At 38.7% G+C, this 23,752-nt stretch overlaps 1 protein-coding gene and 3 non-coding genes across 7 annotated transcripts; all 4 read left to right on the forward strand.

The window, feature by feature from the left end:
* Positions 1 to 99: 99 nt before the first annotated feature.
* KANSL2 (KAT8 regulatory NSL complex subunit 2) lies at positions 100 to 22,175 on the forward strand. 4 transcript variants are annotated; one of them, XM_045829927.1, is made up of 10 exons: positions 100 to 154; positions 751 to 1,009; positions 1,793 to 1,971; positions 2,380 to 2,494; positions 9,122 to 9,285; positions 9,517 to 9,683; positions 10,504 to 10,600; positions 16,057 to 16,310; positions 20,639 to 20,758; positions 21,425 to 22,175. In XM_045829927.1, exons 2-10 carry the CDS (start codon positions 759 to 761, stop codon positions 21,554 to 21,556), a joined length of 1,479 nt encoding a protein of 492 aa, XP_045685883.1. In that variant the 5' UTR covers positions 100 to 154; positions 751 to 758; the 3' UTR covers positions 21,557 to 22,175. The 4 variants fall into 4 exon arrangements, with proteins under 4 accessions (XP_045685883.1, XP_045685882.1, XP_045685884.1 ...); XM_045829926.1 differs by having other exon boundaries at positions 119 to 185; XM_045829928.1 differs by lacking the exon at positions 100 to 154 and adding an exon at positions 217 to 588 and having other exon boundaries at positions 16,057 to 16,208.
* LOC123813143 lies at positions 10,689 to 10,825 on the forward strand. The gene has a single exon (XR_006784658.1). It is a non-coding gene; the product is annotated as a small nucleolar RNA SNORA2/SNORA34 family (small nucleolar RNA).
* On the forward strand, positions 19,982 to 20,115 carry LOC123813144. The gene has a single exon (XR_006784659.1). It is a non-coding gene; the product is annotated as a small nucleolar RNA SNORA2/SNORA34 family (small nucleolar RNA).
* On the forward strand, positions 21,068 to 21,202 carry LOC123813145. Its single transcript, XR_006784660.1, has one exon. It is a non-coding gene; the product is annotated as a small nucleolar RNA SNORA2/SNORA34 family (small nucleolar RNA).
* Positions 22,176 to 23,752: the final 1,577 nt, after the last annotated feature.

The following is a 23,752-nucleotide window of genomic DNA, read 5'->3' on the forward strand; positions in this document are numbered from 1 at the left end:
GCGGCACATTTTCTCAGGGCCCCGCCCCCAGGCATGATAGGTAGTTGACCTTAGCCAATGGTGACGCAGCCCCGCAGGCTCTGTAGCCAATCGGCGGCTGGGAGCCCGGAAAGGAGCGTGGCCTAGTTAGAAGCGGCTGACGGCGCCAGAAAGGGTGAGCAGCGTGGCGCGGGGAGGCGGCACGGGTAAGAAGGCAGCTGTACTTGGTTTTCGTCTCTGCTGTGAGGCTGCTGCGTACCACTTTTGCCCCCTTCGGGCTGCTACGCTGTCTCGGTCAGCATCGGGGTCTTTCTCCTATAGGCTCGTAGGATCCAGATTCTCTGGTGCCCAGAGCCTAAGTACAAAATGGCGCTTGCACGGGCAGCTAAGGAATGGCTAGGCTAAGCAGTGAGCTCTGAGGCGGGCCGGGACAAAGGCGGCTTGCAGGGAGGCGGAGACGAATCGCGGCTTTGCGGCGTTGCTGTTGCCGCGTGGGGCCGGCGCTGACGCTTCCTGCTCGTGCTGCTTCATTGCAAGTTCTTACGATATTACTTTTAGCGTGGTGGTTGGTGTTCCGGGTGGGCAGATGGCCTGGAGGGAGAAGTGGAGGTGAGGCAAAATCACTAATGCCTGGGAGACCTGGACCGAGGCGGGATGCGGGGAGTGACTTCTCTCTGTCCTTCAAAAACTACCCGCAGTCTGCCTGGGTATTGTGGAGGAGGCATTTTTGGCACGGGTGAGGGCTTTTTGATCTTTTGTGTTATCCTGCAGGTTTTGATATGAACAGGATTCGGATCCACGTCTTGCCGACCAATAGGGGGAGGATCACCCCAGTACCTAGGTCTCAGGAGCCCCTCTCTTGTTCATTCACTCATCGTCCCTGCTCACTACCTCGTCTGGAGGGGCAGGAGTTTTGCATTAAGCATATCCTTGAAGACAAGAATGCACCCTTCAAGCAGTGTAGTTATATTTCGACGAAGAATGGGAAGAGATGCCCTTGTGCTGCCCCAAAGCCTGAGAAGAAAGATGGGTATATATGTGTAGATATTTTTGTCGTTTGTACTTGTAATTTTAAAGAGAGAGTGGAATGGGGTATGATGTGTGCTTGGGTGTAGCTGCCGAGTTTTTAGTTTACCTGCATGTAAAATTGGGATTATGAATATATCCTTGGAAAGTAAAAAAAATTGAAACGGTGAAAATCGGAAGGACAGGATCATCTCTTTGGATCGTTTCTTTATCTTTAAAGTAAAGGGATATTCTAAATTTTTCTTAACCCTGACGTCCCTTGCTCTTTTGGCCATTTCTGAACCTTGTTAAATAATATGCAAAGTGTTTATTTTTCTGGGAAAGACTTAATGGCTTTCATTATGTACAAATATCCATGCGGAAACATAACTTGGCTAGGTAATTTTGTGTATGCCCTTTTGATTTTAAAATTGTGTGCAACATCATATTACCTGTTTTGTATTGATACTGAAATGAAATGTAGAGTTTCCTTCCAGAATCAATTTTGAAAGATGAAAGTGGATCTCTTCGATTTGTTGTGAGGTGTCATCGTTTTTATAGTTGGAATTTTTGTTCGATGGGTAGAACATTAGATTATGCTACCAGCATTTCCCTTTAGTAAAACCATAGTTGAGCTGACCTTGGGCCAGTACATTACTCTGCCTCACTGGACTTTTAAGTATTTATAAATGAAGATAATGGTCATTTTAATTTCCTAAAAATGATCTAAAGATCACTGAATGTGAAAATCATTGAACTTTATCAAGAAAGAAACTCAGTATAAAATGTTAATATTTTGTCTCCATAGGGTGTCCTTCTGTGCTGAACATGCCCGTAGAAATGCCCTGGCACTTCATGCTCAAATGAAGAAGAACAATCCAGGGCCTATGGGTGAAACTCTCTTGTGCCAGCTGAGCTCATATGCTAAGACAGAGCTGGGGTCTCAGACTCCAGAAAGTAGTCGCAGTGAAGCCAGCCGAATTCTGGGTAAGGATCTTCTCCTAGAATGAAAAAGGAGGAAGAAAGGTAACAAAAAACTTATTTTGGTTTAGCACAGTACCTTGAACGTATATGGTACTTGATAACAATAATTCATTATCGATTTGGTGAGATTCCAGGATTGCTGTGTTGTTCACCAATTCTGAAGTAGTGTGTGCTTAGGTTTATGTTCCTGAGTTTATTATGACTATTTTCTCCATTGCTGTTTTTATACTTATCTTTGCTAGGTAAGGTAATTTCAGGAAACAGTTTTGAGTTGGACTTCCTGTCCTTTTGAGGGCATGGTTAACTCACTTACTTTTAAGATTTGGGTTGATGTGTTGAGTAATCTAGTTTTGTGTGGTGGAGTTACAGAGGTGGGAAGTCTTAATGGCTGCTCTCCCTTCCTTGCCTCAGATGAAGACAGCTGGAGTGATGGGGAGCAGGAACCCATTACTGTGGATCAGACATGGAGAGGTGACCCTGACAGTGAAGCTGATAGCATAGACAGTGATCAAGAAGATCCCTTAAAGTAAGTTGTAATTCCACATAAGGCTTTTAAGTATTTTATGTAGTTAGTATGTGGAATGTAGTGTTGCATACTACTAAAAGATTAATAACCTAAGAGGTTTGAAGATAGCTTAGCTATTTGTGAGCAGAAACAGCTTCTCTAAATTAAAATGTCATGAATTATTGCCGTCTTGCTTCAAGGCAGGAGTTGATTCTTTTTTAGAAATCTTGTAATTTGGGAAAATTTTGGATGTCAAATTTTATACTTGAGAAAGTATAGGGGAGAAAATAGGAAATTTCTTGGACATAGGAGTGGGAGGTGGGTTGAGAAATGCTTACATCAGTTAGATAAGAGGATTTTTTTTATCAGAGAAACATCAATCAATTGCCTCCCCTATGCACCCCCTTTGGGACTGAACCCTCAGCCTAGGTATGTGCCCTGACTGGAAATCGAACCCGCATTCTTTTAGTGAATGGGGTGATGCTCCAACCAGCTGAGCCATCCAGCCAGGGCGGGAAGAAAAAGTTGATGAGAATGCATTCTTGGTTAAAACCCCAGGAATAATAAGGTGATTTTATTTGAATAGCTATATTTTTGCAGTTACATTTTATGTTTGTGTTTTTTGTTTGTTTGTTTTGAAGAAAAATAAAAAGATGTGCCAGGAGTTTCCTTTGGTTTCATGCCTAAGAAAGACAAACTGAGTTAGAAACCAGGAAGTGAGTAATCAGCCTAATTATATCTTACTAAAAGGTTCCTCTCTTCACCTAACCCATGATCATCTTAGGAGTTGCGGAAACGTTAAAGCACTGCTACTCCAAAGTCTCCTGTTTCTCTGTCTCATGGTTTGGGTTTAGTTTAGGGGTTTTTTTTCCCTTTCTGACTGCTGTCTCTAAACACTTTTCACCAAAAGTTTAGGTAGAAGTATGTAAGTAGTGGGAGAGGTAATGAATTTCTAGATTAGATTGTATTGAACTTCAGTTTTTTTAGAGTTTTGTTCATTACCTTGGACTCTGAGGTTTATAAGAAGTCATTTAGGGTTACATTTTCTGAGTAATTTCATCTGTGTCTTTTGAGTAATCTCCGTAGTCAGCAGTTCGGGGAGTACTTTTGTGGACAGTCAGCTAAGTAGTTCAAGAAGGAATGTTTGATTTGTAGCAAGATTCTCTCACAGTAGTAACTTTATACCAAGTGTATTTTAAAAAGTTTTTTCATTATGCTTCTAGAAATGCCAAACTTGCTGCTTTGAGGGGTCACAAAGTGACTGCTGGCGCAGTACACACTTAGCTTGGAAAGTCCGGAAACTTAATTTTGTCAGTAACCTAGAGAAAATTCGTCTTTAGGGGACACATTCACACTAACCTAACTTACAGTAGACTGCTATATAAACCAAATACGAGTTAAGTTATTATGAGATATATAAATATTAAAATTACTAGGTACTTGATGTCAGTTCCTCCTAAAGGGAACATCCAAAGGGGGAAATAAAACCTTAAATACGTGCAGCTACTTAGGCAATGAAATACAAGGCTTTCTTTAATTTTTAGTGAGATTATTTTTTAAAAAGTTTGCATCTTTAGGAATGTGTATAGAGTTAAATGTCTGTTCGTACTTATGTGGTTACATATTACTGTCTTCTTACATTTAATACAAGTGTTTAATGAAATTCTTCTAACTAAAAATGTTCATCTTTGGTGCCAGTGTTGGTCATAACTGAGGCCACTTTTTGAATGATTGATGATTTACAGTATATATAGTCACTTGCTTATTTCAGAAAGGGTATTATTTGTATTAATGATCATGTCACTAGAGATGTATTCTAACTGGAGTTACTGTTGGCATAGCCCCCCTCTCCTGTCGGTATATATCTTTATGTGAGTTCCCTCAGAGTGACCATTTACTTAATTGGTTTGTAAAAAGTGATCTTTAAAAGCTCATTTACAGCAACATCCAATACTGGTGACGTTTTAGCTTAAAAGTAATTGTTAAAATATTTTTCACTTTTTTAAAAGATTTTGTTTATTCTAGAGAGAAGGGAAGGGAGGGAGAAAGAAAGGGAGAGAAACAGCAGTGTGTGGTTGCCTCTCACTAGTCCCAGGGACCCGTCCTGCATCCAGGCATGTGCCCTGATTGTGAATTGAACTGGTGACCCTTTGGTTCGCAGGCTGTCACTCAATCCACTGAGCCACACGCCAGGTGCCAGGGCTTCTTTCACTTTTTGGGAGGGAAAAAAAAAGTTTTATCATATGACTTTGCAAGCAACCAGAACTTGTTTTGGTAAAGGTCATTTCAGGTTATTGTGTCTACATTGTTACCAAAATAAAGAAATTTGGGAGAATGCCTTTCAGTAAGGACACTATTTAATGGAATATAAGGGGACTCCTTTTAAAAAAATTATTTTAGTTTTTGATTACAGTTGATGTACACTATTGTATTAGTTTTAGGAGTACAATCCAGTGATTAGACATTTATATGTACTTGTAACTTACAAAGTGATCACACAGATAAATCCTAGTACCCATCTGACACCATACATAGTCATTACAGTATTATAACTCTATTCCTAATGCTGTACTTTACATTCTCATGACTATTTGTACTTCTTTTTTTTTCCTTTTAAGATTTTATTTATTTATTTTTAGAGAATGGGGAAGGGAGGGAGAAAGGGAGAGAAACACCATGGAGAGAAACACCAATGTGTGGTTGCCTCTTGCATGCCCCCTACTGGGGACCTGGCCTGCAACCCAGGCATGTGCCCTGTCTGGGAATCCAAACCAGGACCCTTTGGTTCACAGGCCGGCACTCAATCCACTGAGCTACACCAGCCAGGGCTGTACTACTTCTTTTTTTTTTTTTTTAATTTAAATTATTTTATTGTTGTTCAGTTACAGTTGTCTGTACTTTCTCCCCACCCCCCTACCCCCTCCAAATCCACCTCCCTCTCTTGCTTCCACCCTACCCCTTGGTTTTGTTCATGTGTCAGTTTGTACTTCTTAATCTCTTCACCTTTTTCGCCCATCCCCTTTCTCATCTGACAGTTGTCAGAATGTTCTATGCATCTGTCTGTTTCTGTTCTGCTTTGTTAATTTTGATTTTTAGATGCACATACAAGTGAAATCATACAGCATTTTCCTTTCTCTGTATGACTTAACTTTACTCAGCACAATACCCTCTTAAGTCAATCCATGTTGCAAATGGCAAGATTTGTTTTTCATAGCTGAGTCATATTTCATTGTTATGTGCTATTACTGTACCCATTCATCTGTTGATGGATACTTTGGTTGCTTCATATCTTGGCTATTGTAAAACAATGCTGCAGTGAATATGTGGAGATGTGTGTGTGTGTATAAAATCTTTCATATATATGATTTAGTGTTTTGGGTTTCTTCAGATAAATACCCGGAAGTGGAATTGCTCTGTCCTTCTTTATTTCTTGTTATAGCCTTTTTAAGTCTGTTTTGTCTGGTATAAGTATTTCTACCTCGGAAGGTCTGGGGACTTCTCTTCCTGGCTGTGGATCACCCAGAGCTGGGGGATGTGGTGTGAGGCTGGTGCCTTCACTCCTCAGGGAGACCTCCGAGGCCGAGATATCCCTCCTGATTTTTAACTGCTGCATGTGGGTTGGGGACTAGCCCGTTCAGTGTCTCCACCCCTTCTAGTCTCTATGTGATGTCTTCTTTAAAATTTTTTTATTGATTGATTTTTTTTACTTTTTATTTTTTAAAAGTTTATTTATTTTTAGAGAGAGGGGAAGGGAGGGAGAAAGAGAGGGAGAGAAACATCAATGTGTGGTTGTCTCTCACGTGGTCCCCACTGGGGACCTGGCCTGAAACCCAGGCATGTGCCCTGAGTGGGAATAAAACTGGTGACCCTTTGATTTGCAGCCCTCACTCAATCCACTGAGTTGTACCAGCCAGGGCTATTGATTAATTTTTTATAATGTATTTATTTTTAGAGAGGGGTGAAGGGAAGGAGAGAGGGAAACATCAATATGTGGTTGCCTATCGTGCGCCCCCTACTGGGGACCTAGCCTGCAACCCAGGCATGTGCCCTAGACTGGGAATGGAACCCGAGACTCAGTCCACTGAGCCATACCAGCCAGGCCTGATTTTTAAAGAGTGAGAAACATTAATTTGTTGTTCTACTTATTTAGGCATTTATTGGTTGAATCCTGCATGTGCCTTGACCCAGGATTGAAACAAGAAACAAGAATCCAAAAAAAATGAGGAGAGGCTTAGGAACCTCTCGGTCAATTTTGACCCAGGTTCCAACCCTCAACTTGGTCTGTTGGGATGATACTTTGACCAACTTGAGCTACCTGGTGAGGGCCTCTGTGTGACTTCTTTATATCTTTAGTTGCAAGGCTTCTGATTTTAGGTGGTTCTGAATGATGGTTGTTCTGTAGTTTAGTTGTAATTTTGATGTGCTTGTGGGAGGTTCTGAGTACCACATTTACCAGCTCCATCTTGACTGGAAGCTTATTTCTTGAGGATGAATTCTAACATTAAAACCTTAACTTACATTGCCCTGGCTGGGTGGCTTAGTTGGAGTGATGTCCCGTACACTAAAATGTTACGGGTTCGATTGCTGGTTGGGGCACACACCTAGATTTGCAGGTTCAGTCCCTTGTTGGGGCATGTACAGGAGGCAGTCGATTGATGTTTCTCTCTCACACTGATGTTTCTCTCTCTCTCTCTCTCTCAAATCAATAAATATATCCTCAGGTGAGGATTAAAAAAAATAGAAAACCTTGACTTATATTTGTGCATGTTGGAGTAAGGGGATTTAGTATTGTACTACTAGCTGTGACTGTCTAAAACATCCATATTTAAATATATGACACATTTGTCACATGCACCAGGAATTCATATTAGTCAGGGTGCTCACCCCTCATCTCCCTATTTGATTTGTAGTAAATTCTAATTGTAGTGTCTTTCCATTTATAAATTCTAGTTCTCAAACCATTAGCTGAATTCTCTTCAGATAGGGTACAGTGAAATTGATTTTATTTTAATAAACTGGACACTTAGGTTAAGTCCTGTCTATTTTAGGGTGGCAGACAAATTAATGCAAGCATATCTCATTTTCCTGAAGACCTAACATAGACACCTGATTTAGACATTAGTTTTAAGACCTTTTCATATTTTCTGATAACCTTGGGTCTTATCACTTCTGTAATTTGCTGGTTTTATTCATATTTCTGTTCTTAATTTCTCTTGGCTTATTTTTACTTCAGAGTACTTTATAGTTATACAATATTTATGCACAGGTATTATTGGTTCCTATTAAGAAAAAATTGTGGCAGAGCTTATGCATTCAGTTCTAAAGTTAATAATTTTATTTATCTGTGTGTTTCAGTGATTTAACAGCTAATTTTTAAAGAAAGCATAATTTTCAGACTTAAAATTTAAGTGTGTAATTTGTGTGTATTATTTTTTAAGTAACAGAAACAATTTTTCTGAGTTAAAATATGAAAACACCAGGTTAGGGTATATAGTAGGCTTGCTTTTCCTGTTATATAATGATCACAAAGGACAGATAGAACCGAAAATCTTTTGAATTTGTAGTTACTATTGGTTTTGAGTTTCTTTATAACCTCATTAGCCACTGGAATAGCCTTTTAAAAAAAGATCTATTAACTTATAATTGGCAGCAAAATTTAATAAAGTTTATGTGGATCATCTAAGAGTTTTGATAATTAGGTTTAACCCAGGGTACTATATTTTGAGAATGTTATCCAGAAAATGAGCTGAGGACAGTGATTAGCCAAACCATTGTGGCCAGTGTTTGAGGGTCCACATAGGGAAGCTCCAATATAGGAATGTATTTTTTTTAAATAGGGGCGTATTTTTTAAATTAGATGGTGTAATTTTTTAATCTTTTGTACTTTAATTAAAATACATTAAGTTACATGCTACAATAAATTGAACACTTTTAGGTTGTTCAATTTATTGTAGCATGTAACTTAATGTATTTTAATACATTATGTCTTTTTAAACATAATGCAAAGGGTCACCAGTTTTATTCCCACTCAGGGCACATGCCTGGGTTTCAGGCCAGGTCCCCAGTGGGGACCACGTGAGAGACAACCACACATTGATGTTTCTCTCCCTCTCTTTCTCCCTCCCTTCCCCTCTCTCTAAAAATAAATAAACTTTTAAAAAATAAAAAGTAAAAAAAATCAATCAATAAAAAAATTTTAAAGAAGACATCACATAGAGACTAGAAGGGGTGGAGACACTGAACGGGCTAGTCCCCAACCCACATGCAGATAAGTGATTTCTGTGATTTCTGTCCTTACAGATAAGTGATTTTTCTGTGTTGGATGAAATAAGATGTAGATGAGTAAAAATTTTGAGTGTACTATATCTATATTTCTTTTTAAACATAATGCAAATAACTGGGGAGAATAATGAAACCTCTTTCCTTCCTCATATTGTGATATCATACATTAATTAATAATGTTCATTCTTGGAGATTTTTTTTATAACAATTTGGTAAAATGTGTGAAAAAATTGCTTTTAATAAGGTGATTGCCTCAACAGTTGATTGCTTTTTAAATAATGTCTAATATTTACCCTTTTCTCTTTTTAAGCTTCGGTCTTATTACTGTTTTCTCTTATGCTTTGCTGAATTTTCTATTTATTCCAGGCATGCTGGTGTCTACACAGCTGAAGAAGTGGCCCTGATCATGCGTGAGAAACTAATTCGCTTACAGTCGTTATACATTGATCAGTTTAAACGACTTCAGCATCTGCTCAAAGAAAAGAAGCGACGTTACTTACATAATCGCAAAGTGGAACACGAAGCTCTAGGTAAGTTTTATGCTAGTTCCAACAACCTATTGTAGGTCCAACGTGTACCTGCATGTGGGTAGTAGTTAGAGTTATAGCTCTGTGTTGGTATCTGTAGTGGAGGAGAGTTTGCTTTTGATGAAACTGCCTATCTTATGGCCCAAGATTTTTCTGTTTACTTCTTGTTATTTTGGAGATGAGCCTTTAATTGGTTGCTTGGCAGATAACATCTTGACCCTTGTGTCTCTCTAGGTAATAGTCTCTTGACTGGCCCAGAGGGACTTTTAGCCAAAGAACGAGAGAACTTAAAGCGTCTAAAATGTCTTAGGAGGTATCGTCAGCGCTATGGAGTGGAAGCCTTACTACATAGGCAGCTGAAGGAACGTAGAATGCTGGCCACGGATGGTGCTGCCCAACAGGTAATTTGTGTATATACATCTAAGGTGTATACATTTGCTTTAAAAGTTGGGTAATCATCCAAGCACTGTTGGACAGTCTCGGCTCTGACTTACTGGACGGGGGTATATATTGAAAAGAACCCTATTTGGAAGTCTGGAGACCTGGGTTCTAATCTCAGTTCCTTCTGACCAGTTCTGTGCCTGCACTGATAATCTCTCTGGGCCTCTGTTCTCATCTGCAAATTGAGGGGCTGCCATAGAGTTCTCAGTTCTTTGGTTCAGAAAATCAGTTCATAGATAGGCACAGGTTAAGCCCAAGTTCCTTGGGAACCTTGTTTTAGAGGGCAGGAAGATAGGCAGAATAATAGGAGCAATGAATGTGGCAGAGTAAGGCTTGATAGGAAGAGGAATTCATGATCACTGTTCAATTTGTTTCTTACGCCCTTAAGAGTCATTTCATTTTTATGTTTTTGAGATTCCACATAAGATTAAAATTTGGAAAGGGTTCTGCTAATAGATAAGCAAACTAGTTTAAAACCATTAGTCTATATCACATTTTCATAATAAGGAGAAGTAAAAATCAAATTAGGGTTGATTTTGTTTGTCAATTTTAAATTTTTGATTAAAAATTTTTTCCTTTTATATAGTGTTGGTGAATGAATTTAAATGCTGAATTTTCTAGCTTTTAAAGATGTTCCTTTCTTATATATTACAGCTAAATATTCTCAGATAATTGGTTGTATGTTCTTATGTGGGTTGGTTGGGTTTGTTTTATTTTTTTTTTATTGTTTATTTGCTTGTTTTTGTTTTTTTTTTACTTACCTGTTTTTTTCCATTTTAGGCCCATACCACTCGTTCCAGTCAGAGGTGCTTGGCCTTTGTGGATGATGTTCGTTGTTCTAATCAGTCTCTTCCAATGACCAGACACTGCCTTACCCGTATCTTTTTACTCTGTTCAGTTTGCTGGCTAGACTGAAGGCTGGTGGGAAACTGATAGTTTGCGAAATGTAAGGATTTTGTTTTCCTTTGGCCCTGAATCAAGGCCAGCAGTTGGCTGAAGCTGCTGGCTTCAAGCAGGAGCCTAAAGCATTGTCTTTCTATGGTCTGTTGGCCATTTCAGAACTTAGGAAATGTAATGGTCAATTCATTGGAAAGAAACATCTGGGTCATTGGTGATAGACGTGGGCTAGCATTTATTTGTAGGCAGTTAATACTGGGATTCCAAAATACAGAGGTCCCTGATTTAACCTGTTTTGTTAGAATTATAATACTGTTAAGTTCAGTTATTACAAAAAAAAGTTACTGTGAGTTTTCTACCAATAACAACAGGACAATTCTGAACTGTGAGCTTCCTTTGAGTATTACCCTTTTATATGGTCAGAACCCTAACTTGTATTTTTAGACTTCATTTAAATTGGAAACTTCCTATTTACAAAAATGGGATGATTACCCTCTAGTTAATTTGCCTTTGAACCATCATAGCGTCTTTTGATTGTGTTTTGGGATTGCACCTGCTATCAGGCCACAAAACTTTTTGAACTGTTTATTGTAGGGTGAAAGTACATTTTTTTTTAAGATTTTATTTATTTATATTTACTTTTAGAGAGGGAAGGGAGGGAGATAGAGAGAGAAACATCAATTTGTGGTTGCTGGGGGTTATGGCCTGCAACCCAGGAGTGTACCCTGGCTGGGAATTGAACCTGGGACACTTTGGTTCCCAGCCCGCGCTCAATCCACTGAGCTACGCCAGCCAGGGCTTGAAAGTACATCTTTATTTGGACATTGTTTAAGGAAGTTACTTTTCACTCTAAAAGCCTTTGTTCAGTATGATCTTTATTATATGAAAGGCATAAGTGTTGCTGGATTTCATTTACCTGGCAAGGGATAAAACATTTGGAAAGTAAAAAGTATTTTTTTTTTTTTTCAATAGAAAGAGGAGAACCTTCCCTTGGTTTTTTGAAAGGGAAACTTATTTTTTCTATTTTGATCAAATATATTACCAATTTATTTGTTATTACAACAAATGTCGGCTTAAGAGATTATTGTCCTTATATAAAATGCTTGTGCAAAGTAATTAAAAACTCAAATTGCCCAAAATGTAATTGGGCAAAGGCTATCTTTGGACAGATTGAAAAATAGAAATGGCTGATAGTTGAATAGTGCTTATCATTATTTTAAGTCAGTGAAATAGGAAATAAAACAAGTGTTTTAATCTATAAATTTGATACTTATATATGATATTTAATAAGAGTCAATTTCAGAAGTTGGTGACAGCATGGTGAAATGGGCCCTCTAAATGCTGCCAGTAGGAATATAAACTATAGGCTTTTTATAAAACAATTTGATAATACTCAGATTCTTTAATATGATAACATCCGAGAATTTATTTGAAGGAGATAATTAAATGCAGATCAGTATTACATAAAATTTCTCTAATTGGAGGCTGTCTTAAAATTTTTAGAGATGGAGAAGAGGAAAATTATGATACAGCATATTATTAAACATTTAACAATTTATGAATGACATGGGAAACATTTGATAATAACAAAAATAGGGTATGGGATTCTGTAAAGTATGTTTTAACTACATGGAACTAAATTAGCGGGAGGGAGTATAATAGAAATGTGACTGTTTTTGGAAGGTGGGTTTATGAATGCCCTTTTCCCCTCTGCTTTGTACTCGGGTTTTCTTCAGTGGGTTTGGATTACTTTATAAGACAAAAGAAAAAACCCAATTTACAGGTATTAAGGAGTATTTTAGACTTCTTACAGTACTATACTCAACAGTTTATTAGAATATTAATATTTTAAAAAGCAAAGTTGAAAATGAGATGTTTGAAAAGAGGAAGGAAATATTTTTTCTTTTATGCTCTTTTCTTTTCCACTCCATAGTTGCTTAAGTCACTTACCCTTCCTTAAGTCCTTATCCCAGAGGAAGATGCAACTGCCATTGGTGACCTGTTAACTCTTTGCTGTGGTCTAACGGAGACAGCACTGGACTGACAGTGAAGGCCACAGACTAGGTGTAGGTCAGCCATTCCCTTCTCTCCTCTGTTGTCCCCATCTAAAAGGAAAGGGGGTGGAGAGGATGAGGGGAAGGTTTTCCAGGATATGTGGTATTAAATAAGAGGCTTGTGAAAGTCTTTTAAGTTCCATGAAAAAAATTTTGATTAAAACATTTAATTTTAATGGATTAACATTTTTAAATACTAGTAATTTAAGATTGGGCTTTTTTAGCACATAGAAACTGTGTTCTCATTGGATTCATATGTTCATTCCATCATTTCCATTCAACAAGTATTTCTTTATTTTGTACTATTTATTCTTCCTTTAGAGTAGATTCTCATCTGGGCTCATTTGTCCCATTTAGCAATGTGCAGACATTTTTGCTTGTGATAACTTGAATAGGGATGCTACTGACATCTAGTGGGTAGATGCCAGAATGCTGCTGAACACTCTGCAGTGCATAGGGCAGCCAATGTCATTAGTTGTGCCAAGTTTGTGAAGCCCTGTCTTAGAATAATGGATTGAAAGAAATGGCTTTATTCAAGAATTTTTATGTGGTTTAAAAATTAAAATGTGTTAATTAGATTTTTAAAAATTACCTTATAATTTTATTTTGTTTTATTTTTAAGTATATTTTATTGATTGTGCTATTACATTTGTCCCAATTTCTCTCCCTTTATTCCCCCTCTGCACTGCAGCCCCCAGCCCTCCAGCATCCCCCCTTAGTTCATGTCCATGGGTTGTACCTGTAAGTTCTTTGAATTCTGTTTCCTATACCATTCTTAACCTCTCCCCATCTATTTTATGCCCACTAATTATGCTTCTTATTCCCTGTACCTTCACCCCATTCTTCCCCTCATCTTTCCCACTGAAAACCCTCCCTGTGATGTCCATTTCTCTGATTCAGTTCCTGTTCTAGTTGTTTGCTTAGTTTTGTTTTCATTGTTTCTTTTTTTTTTCAGTTGTTGATAGTTGTGTTTGTTGTCATTTTGCTATTCATAATGTTTGATCTTCAATTTCTTAGATAAGTCCCTTTAACATTTCATATAATAAGGGCTTGGTGATGATGAACTCCTTTAACTTGACCTTATCTGGGAAGCACTTTATCTGTCCTTCCATTCTAATGACAGCTTTGCTGAATAGAGTAATCTAGGTCCTTGCCTTTCATGACTTCAAAAACTCCTTTCCAGCCCCTTCTTGCCTGTAAGATTTCTTTTGAGAAATCAGCTGATAGCCTTATGGGAACTCCTTTGTAAGTAACACTCAGCTTTCCTGATTGCTGCTTTTAAGATTCTCTCCTTCTCTTTAATCTTGGGTAACTTAGTGATGATGTGTCTTGGTGTATTCCTCTTTGGGTCTAGTTTCTTTGGGCCTCTCTGGGCTTCCTGGACTTCCTGGAAGTCTATTTCCTTTGCCAGATTGGGGAAGTTTTCCTTCATTATTCTTTCAAGTAAGTTTTCAACTTCTTTTTCCTTACCTTCTGGCACCTCTATGATTTGGGTATTGGAATGTTTAAAGTTGTTCCACAGGTTCCTAAGCCTCTCCTCATTTTTTTTGAATTCTTCTTCATTCTCTTCCAGTTGGAAGTTTATTTCTTCCTTTTGTTCCAAATTTTTGATTTGACTCTGGTTTCTTTCCCATCGGTGTTGGTTCCCTGGATATTTGGCTTTATTTCACTTTGGGTAGCCTTCATTTGTTCCTCAATTTTTCAACCAAGCTCAGTCAGTTCTGTGAGCATCTTGATTACCAGTGTTTTAAATTTGAATCTTTTTGCATCAGATAGATTGGCTATCCTCTTGTCGCTTAGCTCTTTCTCTGGAGTTTTGATCTGTTGTTTCATTTGGGTCCCATTTCTTTGTCTTGATAGCCTGTTATGTTGTAAGGGGGTGGGGCAGCCCTGCTAGCTGCCCTGTGGCACTGCCTGTGGGGGACGGGACAGAGAGGGAACAGTGCTACTCCCTTGCTCAGCTCTAGCCCCACTTTCCACCGAACTCCCTGTGAGAATGGGAGTTTCTCCCACCATGGCAGCCCCTACTGTAGTTTATATTTAGTTTTGAGTCTTAGTTTCCCATTCCATCCGCTGCCTTGCCGCAGGGCCTCTTAGCCAGCCCGGCCCGCAGGCCCTCATGGTCCTCATGGTCCTCATGGTCCTCCACCTTTCCGCGGGTCTTCTCTGCTTACTGGGCTGACTGTCTCCTTACTACCTTCTTCCTCTATTGGTCTGGGTGAATGTTTCTTTAATTCCTTTGTTGTCAGAGTTCCATGCAGTTTGATTTTCTGGCACTTCTGGTTGTTTATTGTTTTTAGATTGGTCATTATCCTCCTTTTGGTTGTGTGAGGAAGCAAAGGGTTTCTACCTATGCCTCCATCCTAACTGGATAATTTTATTTTTTAAAATTTATTTTTCAATTACAGGTGACAATCAATAATCCTGGATACAATCAGTTTATAGACAGTTGTGCTTTCTTATTTCAAAATAAGCCTAAATTTGAAATAATAGGAAAATAACCTTGCAGTCAGGAGTTTTAGAAATGGTAACACTTCAGTAAAATGTGCTTTGTAGAGTAACTTGGAGTTTTATTATTTTATCTAATCATGATTTCAATTTTGATTTATCTTACAGAGCTTCTTGTCAACTTGGAAATAATAGCCCTTTTCCGCTTCTAGCCTTAGCATTGGCTGTCGTGTTAGCGCTGGAACATTCCTGGAGTACTTTCGTTCCATGGGCTTTCATAAGCAAAATTATCTTCTTCCCTTCCTCTTTGGGATAATAACAGGAGACTCCCCTGTACTAACATCCCTCCCCAAAAAAGGGTGGAGAAATATATTTTTACTTCCTTTCAGGATATGATAGCCAGTCACTATTACTAGAGCTTTCATTTTCCCTAGTCCTCTGCTGCTTTAAGCAAATTTATCATGTAAATAAACATTTTGGAAACAAGGTTCAAAGAGATTTTGCAAACTTTTTGCCAGTCTGCCTAATGGAGCACAGACAACTTTGTATCTCTTGACTCTTAGAAGGCGTTGGTAAAGGACTCTGTAAGCTATTTGTATTTTTCTTGACATGTTTCTTCTGAATAAGTGTAGGTTCCTAGGATTGTTACTCTTTGCTTAGCACTGTATTTTCAGATGTTTTGTGTTTGACCTTATAAAGAGAACAAGATTAATGTCTCTAGTTTAAATGACTAGGGTTTTGAAATGGAGGTTTGGGGCTAGTTTTAAATTACTGGTAGATTTAGAATTAGAAAAATTGCTAACTGCATTTGGTTCTGTATCAAATGTAACCAGTTATCTTGTGTAGTCCAGACTTTGAGTTTTCATGGCAGACACCTCCTCTGTTTTGTACCTCCCGTAGATCCATTTTATTTCCCTTGACCATTTTTCTACAGATATTTGTCAGGACATGAATCAGGTTCTCTTCAAATGCTGCCAGGGGTCTGAAGAGGTACCCTGCAACAAACCAGTTCCTGTAAGCCTCTCTGAGGATCCCTGCTGCCCACTGCATTTCCAGTTGCCTCCCCAGATGTATAAGCCCGAGCAGGTACTGTCTGTGCCAGACGATCTGGAAGCCGGCCCCATGGATCTGTACTTGAGTGCTGCTGAGCTTCAGCCCACTGAGAGTTTACCTCTGGAGTTCAGTGATGTAAGTTAGAGAAGCTCTGCTCTGGTTGGCCCTTGAGGCAAGGCCCTATTTATTAATGGTAAGAATAGGTTAGTCTTTTGTGGTCAGGAGAGTTGATAAGGTTTTTGAAATGATATATACATGGTTGTATGTGTATGTTAGCATATTCATTTAGAGACAGCTTAAATTGGCAGAAGTTTTTCTGAGAAAATGATAAGCGAAACTCTAAACTAAGGGAAGTTGGAAAGTCAAGATTATGGTTGGATTTGGTGTAGCCAGAAAATTCGGTACTCATCCACAAGGTGAGTGATTCACCAGAATCTTACTAATAACCAACAAGTTCTGATATCTCTCTCTACTCTTGACAGTGTAAATTTGTGTTTTGGCTCTATAGTAAGTGGTTTCATATTCAGATTAATGTGTGTCCCAGATAAATTACTCTAAACTTACCTCTGGTTACTGTTTTTGTTTTTGTTTTAAGATTTTATTTATTTTAGAGGAGAGGAAAGGAGGGAAAGAGGGAGAGAAACATTAAGGTGTGGTTGCCTCTTGCACACCCCCTTCTTGGGACCTCACCCACAACCCAGGCATGTACCCTGACGGGGAATTGAACTGGCGACCCTTTGGTTTGCAGGCCAGCACTCAATCCACTGAGCCACACCAGCCCTGGTTACCGATTTTCAGTTTTGATATGTTATTACATAATCTGTTGTGAAGGACTAGAACAACATTGATCTCCCTGAGTATTTACTTTTATAGCCTTCTAAGTATGTACACTACTCTGCCTTTCTCAGAAGTTTGTTCTTCCCATTGGTACCAGCCCATAAACCAGCTCAGATTTTGTTTCCCTAATTGGCACTACCCTACTACTTGCCTAGGGATCAGTTGACATTGCATCTCTGTCTTGGCACTTTGCTTAATCTTCTGGATAAAGGTCTTCATTATTCTGAAAATAAGTCTTTTGCATTTCATAGTAAAGGTATCATATATTACTATGATATGTTTAAGGGGACAAATCTAAATGGAAAATTCCATGTAGGTTGCAAGATTGTTTGCCAAGGATAGAAGCAAGGTTCGGGTGGCCTCATGATGTGCTGAAAAAGATGCACTAGGCTAGGGTAATATCTGAAAACAAGGCATTAAGAATAAACTGATGGTCATTTTTTTCATGATTTCCGCTCCCTTTTGGGGGTGATATACAGTGTACAAGTATAATAAACTTGTGATTTTTATTCATTCATAATAAAATTTTTGTTATCCTGATTATAGTCACTGTTTTAAAAGTTTCTTTCACACAGATTCATAGACTGTGAGAACTAGAAAAAGACTTTAGAGGTTATATACTCCAGCGTTTCCCAAACATCCACTGAGATTACATTGAAGAGAGGGAATGAACAGGTCACCCCCGATTGAGGACAGGTTTTTGTCCACTTTCTTCATTTTCCACGTGAAGAAAACCCAGAGGGGCGCCTTTATTTTTAAAACTTAGTAACACAGCCCTGGCTGGTGTAGCTCAGTGGATTGAGCGCGAGCTGCGAACCAAAGTGTCGCAGGTTCGATTCCCAGTCAGGGTGCATGCCTGGGTTGCAGGCTATAACCCCCAGCAACCGCACATTGATGTTTCTCTCTCTCTCTCTTTCTCCCTCCCTTCCCTCTCTAAAAATAAATAAATAAAGTCTAAAATTTAAAAAAAAACAAAACAAAAAAAAACTTAGTAACACAAGAAGCTTTATAGGGTGTAAAAAATAGCCACCACATCACCAAATTCTCTTCAAATATTAATGTACATATGTAAAAATTAGCATGTGTTTTACATAGAGGTACTAGATTATTAATGTTATGTCACCTGGTCAGGTCCAGAACCATTTCTGTTTGGACCATTTGCTTTTCCCCTTTCACCTGTTTTCCCCATGTTTTAAATGATGTTTTCTTTCTCAAACCTTTGATAATCTAGAGGTAAGAAAATGTGACTGTTCCAATATGTTTGAAGACTGTATTTGCTCTTTGGAGAATATTTACACAAAATATTAGTGATTGTAAGTTGTGACCATAGGCAAAACCTGACATTTTAGGGCTCCTAATTAAAAAAAAATATTTAAATATCTATGTTATCAAATTTTTTAATCTTTATTTTGGGCATGGATTTCTAAAAGAATGTATGAGGAAAAAACCTTACTTTGAGAATCTAGTGGGTTTTTAAGGTGAACCTTTGTTAGAGGTAAAAATGATAAACAATGAGCTATCTGTAATTGGCAATCTATATTGTTCATGTTAATGTACTTTTGATAAACTACATAGCTTATTAAAAAGTAGTTTTATTCTTAATCTTTGGAGGTAAAAGTTCTCCAGAAAATGATGAGACAAAATTCAGTTTTAGAAAAGGATTTTTGTCTTTCTACAAATTCATTATATATTAGTATAAAATTTTGCTGGGGAAGAAACGATTTCTTAATTATATGAATTTCACTAAGCAATTTTGTTATGTGTATTTTAGTATCATTTCTATAACTTGTTAGTAACTTTACTCATGGGAGGGACAGTTATGAGCTATTAATATGTGTAAAAATTCAGCTTCTCATTCTAGATATTACATTTGTCTGTTTTCTGTGCTTTGATTCAAGGGTGTTTGGCAAGTAACAACCTACTAACTTAATTGTATTACTGTGAGCTTGCTTTATTTGTGTGTGAGTGAGGTTTTGAGAGCAGAAGAAAAATGGATTTTCTTAAAATGTTTTGATCCTTGTGTCTCTAAACATTCCAGTTGTGGTAAGCATTTCTGCTGATTGTTTTTTCCTCTCTTATTTTAGGATCCTTTTCCCAATTTTTTAATGTTTTTTTTTAAGATTTTGTTCATATATTTTTAGAGAGGGAAGGGAGGGAGATAGAGAGAGAGAGAGAAACATCAATGTGCGGTTGCTGGGGGTCATGGCCTGCAGCCCAGGCATGTACCCTGACTGGGAATCAAACCTGCGACACTTTGGTTCGCAGCCCGCTCTCAGTCCACTTAGCTATGCCAGCTGGAGCCCTTTCCCCAATTTTAATTCTTGTAACAGACAACACTGAATGTGTAAGAAAAGGCTTTTCAGTGTCTGTCTTTGAAAACATTTCCAAGCCATTATCATCTTGAGATTTCAAAACCTTTTGCCTCACCACTTAAATGGGTTCTTTTAAATTCCAAGTTACTTATATCATAATTGTGCATAGTAAAAACATTGAGGAAAATAGTTAACTGTCTTAACCATGTGAGAACATTGGTTTCTGTGGATATTACAGAAGTTTCTGAACAGTACACACCTGAGATGAACATTAGGTAGTTATATAGCTGACTGTATCCCTTTCCCTGTGTTTCTGCTTAAATTGAGCAGCTTTAAGTCCAATATTCTCTACTTAAATTTTTTTTTTTTTAAACCTTAATTCTTTTGAAGATGTGATTCCTGTTTCTGGTGATTTGCACACCAAAGAAAGGGTTTGAAACTCTAAGACTTATTTAAAAGCATAAACTAAGTGAGCTAGGGGAGCTTCTTATGAAATTAGATTACTGGAAACATGGAGCCTCTATAAAGCAGATTGTACCTAGGGAAGTACAAGCCCTTGGGTAGTTTTCACTCTTAGGCAGGAGAGTTTAAGAGAAGCCTCTTAGAAAGTGGTGACATGAAAGTCTCCTACACATCTTCAGAGCCTTTGCAGTGCTTCAGGCCCTGAATCAAGACCAGTGGTTTATCGTAGTTGTTGGTTTCAAACAGGAGCCAAGAGCAATGTCTTCCTGCTGTCTGTTGGCCATTCAGGACCCCAGTGGGAATGCCCAATTCAGTTAGAGGAAACAGCCTATAGAATATCACGGCTTTTTTTTTTTTTTTTTTTAAACAGCAATTGAACTATGTTCAAAGTTTAAGAATCAGGAACTTGCTCTGTGGGTATAGGGACTTAACCAAAACAGTATTTTGTAGCCATTAAGAGGGACTGAGTTTTTTGTCCTTCATTTCTTTTTTCTCTCCTTTTCCCACTTTTGCTTACTGGCTTGCTTTGTGGCTCGTAAGACATTAATCAAGCAATCTCATATTGTCTAGTATTTTAAGGCAGTCGTTTACTTTGCAATTTTGCTGATTGAAAAAATATGCTTTTTAAAGCTACTATGGTTGTCTGTGCTTTGTATGTGGCAGCAAGAGAAAAGTCTTAGTGCTTTTGGATCTTATCCCATTTTCTGGACATTAAGGGAAAGTTTTATTCAGGGTAGGCAAGGGGTAAGGGAAGTATGGGAAAATTGCTTTGTAGTTTGCTGAAACATATGCCAACTTTAGCTGATTGGTGCCTTTGGTATTGCTGATAGGCTTTTCTCTTTCTTTTCCTAGGACTTGGATGTTGTGGGTGACAGTATGCAGTGTCCTCCTTCACCCTTGCTTTTTGATCCTTCACTCACCCTTGAAGATCATTCAGTCAAAGACACTGTTGAAGTTCCCGTGGATATTTTGGCAAGTGAAGAACAACCCCAGCCAGGCTTCCCTCATGTAGTCACGCAGCCAGCAGTGTGCACTCCAGGGAGTGAGTGTGGTTGTCACACACAGAGGCTGTAAAGGTGCCCTGGATGGCAGGTCACCAGAGAGAACCCCTGCTTCTCGTATCTCGGAGAGCAGGACCCAAATTTATTTAGTTAACTAGACAAAGAATATAGGTAAATTGTTCCTTTTAAGGGAAAGGTTAGCTCTGGGATTATTTTCATCATAGGGTAAGGATAGGTAATGTGATTTGGTTTCTTTCTCTGAGCCTTGGGAGGGATTTGAATGGCCCTGACTGAAGACCAGCAGTTACACTATAGCTGTCGGTTTCAAGCAGAGGCCCAAAGGACTATCTTCCTGTGATCCGTTGGTTCTGGAAAATGAGCACAGAATGGCTGTTTTCATTGGGAAGAGACAACCCACAGCTCTCCCTCCCACTGGGAGAGCCTCAGGAATGCTTCAAGTAATGACTTCTGACTTTAAGAGTCAGGGACAGTTAGTATGGGGAAGAACAGCTGCCCACAGTTATTTTATTTCTACTGTCTTGTCCTTGTTGCTCCGATACATGGACATTATTAAGTCAGATTCATGCTTCAGATCACAATAAATGCATTTATAACCAAAGTGACTTTCTTTTAACAGGGCCAGATGCAGATGGCTGGAGATGGGTGCAGGTCACAAGGATCTCGAAATTCTGAGAAAGCCTCTGCACCATTGCCTCAAAGTGGAGTGGCTACTGCAAATGGGAAGCCAGAGCACACTTCTATCAGCTGATAGTTGGTTTTGGGAACCATTTGACTTTGGAGGATTTGAATATCTCATTTTTTAAATAAGTATTTCCGACCATCTCTCTCTCTAAAGGACAACCCAGACTAGTTTGTTTTTCTTATGGGTTATTTCCTACTATAGTCAAATAGCCACTACATTTTTGCAGAAGGGACCAGTAGTGTCTAAAAGTTGTGGGTGTCTTCCCACTCTGGGCAAGGAAGAGAGAGACAGGAGAACGCTGTCCGAGTTGCTGGGATGAGTGAATATTTGGAACTCTGCTTACGGGATAAAGCTATCTTTGTAAGGGGATTTCCTGAGTCTTGGAATAAACCCAGATGGGTGTTCAGGTGGGAGCTGTGTACTCTTCGGATGTTGATGGGCACAATATCTGGTTACTGCTATCTGACAGCTTGTGTTTTAGCTTTTTCTCACCTCTCACCTAATTGGGTGATCTGATCCCCTTCCCCCCACAGAAAATAGCCCATAGGACTGGGCCCTCCTTAACCATCCATCTTGCTTCTGACCTATGTAAATTTCTGTGGTGACTATCTTATGTAAAATACCATAAAAAGTTATTGTATATAGTTTCTATTAAATGTTAAAATGTTATGAAAATATAAAACAATCACTTGATTGAATGTTTGGCTTGTATTTGGGGGGTCCTAAGCTGTTTCTGATGGGAAAGAGAAAATAGGGCAAGACAGGTTTCGATCCCAAGAAGTAAATACATTTTTAGTAACTTAGTTGGGGTTTGGTTTGCAGGATAAGATAAAGACGTGTTAGGAGTAAAGGGAAAGGGGTGGGGCCTTATTAAAGCCTGCCTGTCCTTGGTGCTCCCTGCTCTTACTCCCACTCCCGTGTCCATCTTGCCATGTCTGATTGTCATTTAAAAATTCTCCAGGTCTGGGAATATATATACATAAACATAAGAATAAAACTCCCAGCCCTGGCTGGTGTGGCTCAGTGAATTGAGCGCCATCCTGTGAACCAAAGGGTTGCCAGTTCAATTCCCAGTCGGGGAACATGCATGGGTTGTGGGCCAGATTCCTGGTAAGGGGGCACATGAGAAGCAACCATACATGGGTATTTCCCTCTCTATCCCTCCCCCTCTTTTTAAAAATAAATAAAATCTTAAAAAAAAAAAAGCCTCCCAGAGATGTTGGGTCTGATGCTGGATCACAGAGATAGGTATAGATTTTCAAGATCTTTTTGATGAATCTAAGGGTGGGGTTAAGTTACCTATGCTAGAAGTTGCCTATCGTGATGCATTATAACAAGAACACCAAAAGATTACCCCCAGTAAGAGCCAAACTGAGGAACAGAGAAGTTTATATATAGTTAAACCAATGATTTTCAACCTTTTTCATCTCATAACACAATGACAAATTCTGCAGCACACCAGGAAATACATTCTTGCTGGTCTGATTAAAAAAAAGTATAATTTGGAGTCATTGACACTGGTTGGCTACTATGCTGGCTGTTGCCTTTTTTTTTTTTTTTTTTTTGACAACCTAAGGGTAAAGGTCAGTGCCCCTGACTAAATAGGTATTGGACATTTTGAAAATTTTTGCAGCATACTGGTTGAAAATGGCTAATTTACACCATCACTTTGGCTTTAGTTTAAATATATACATTCACAGAATGGTTGAAAGTAACTTAGAAGACCCATGGGGTGAATTCCTGGGACCTTGTATAGGTCCTGCAATATGCTCTTTCAGTTTGTGGTTTCTACTGCTTTCTTGTCTAGTACTTAGTATACTTTATGCACTGGAGAAACATGACTTGTGCAGCTGTGTGTGATCTACAAACCACTAGCAGCAACCCATTACTCAAGATTGTTCTGTGAACAGGCCCATGAACACTTCTGGGATAGGGGAGGGGAAGTGGAAGGCCAGGGAATTAGCACCCCAGAAGTTAAAAAAAAAAATCTTCACCTGAGGGTATGTTTATTAATTTTTAGAGGAAGGGAAAAGAAATACTCTAAGAGGAACATTGATCTGTTGCCTCCCAAATGTGGCCCAACTGGGGACCAAACCCACAACCTTTTGGTATACAGGACAATTCTTCAACCAACTAAGCCACTTGGCTGTGGCAGCAGCCCAGATATTTTGATGGTTACTCTTGCAAACCCAGTAGTGGTGTTTTGACAAGGCCGCGTATAGCTGCCACTCTTCCAAGGTCTTGGCTTCTATTAGGCACAAG

Source organism: Phyllostomus hastatus, unplaced genomic scaffold (assembly GCF_019186645.2).
Source record: "Phyllostomus hastatus isolate PE091 unplaced genomic scaffold, TTU_PhHast_1.1 phas_scaffold_93, whole genome shotgun sequence".
NCBI classification, from domain to species: domain Eukaryota; kingdom Metazoa; phylum Chordata; class Mammalia; order Chiroptera; family Phyllostomidae; genus Phyllostomus; species Phyllostomus hastatus.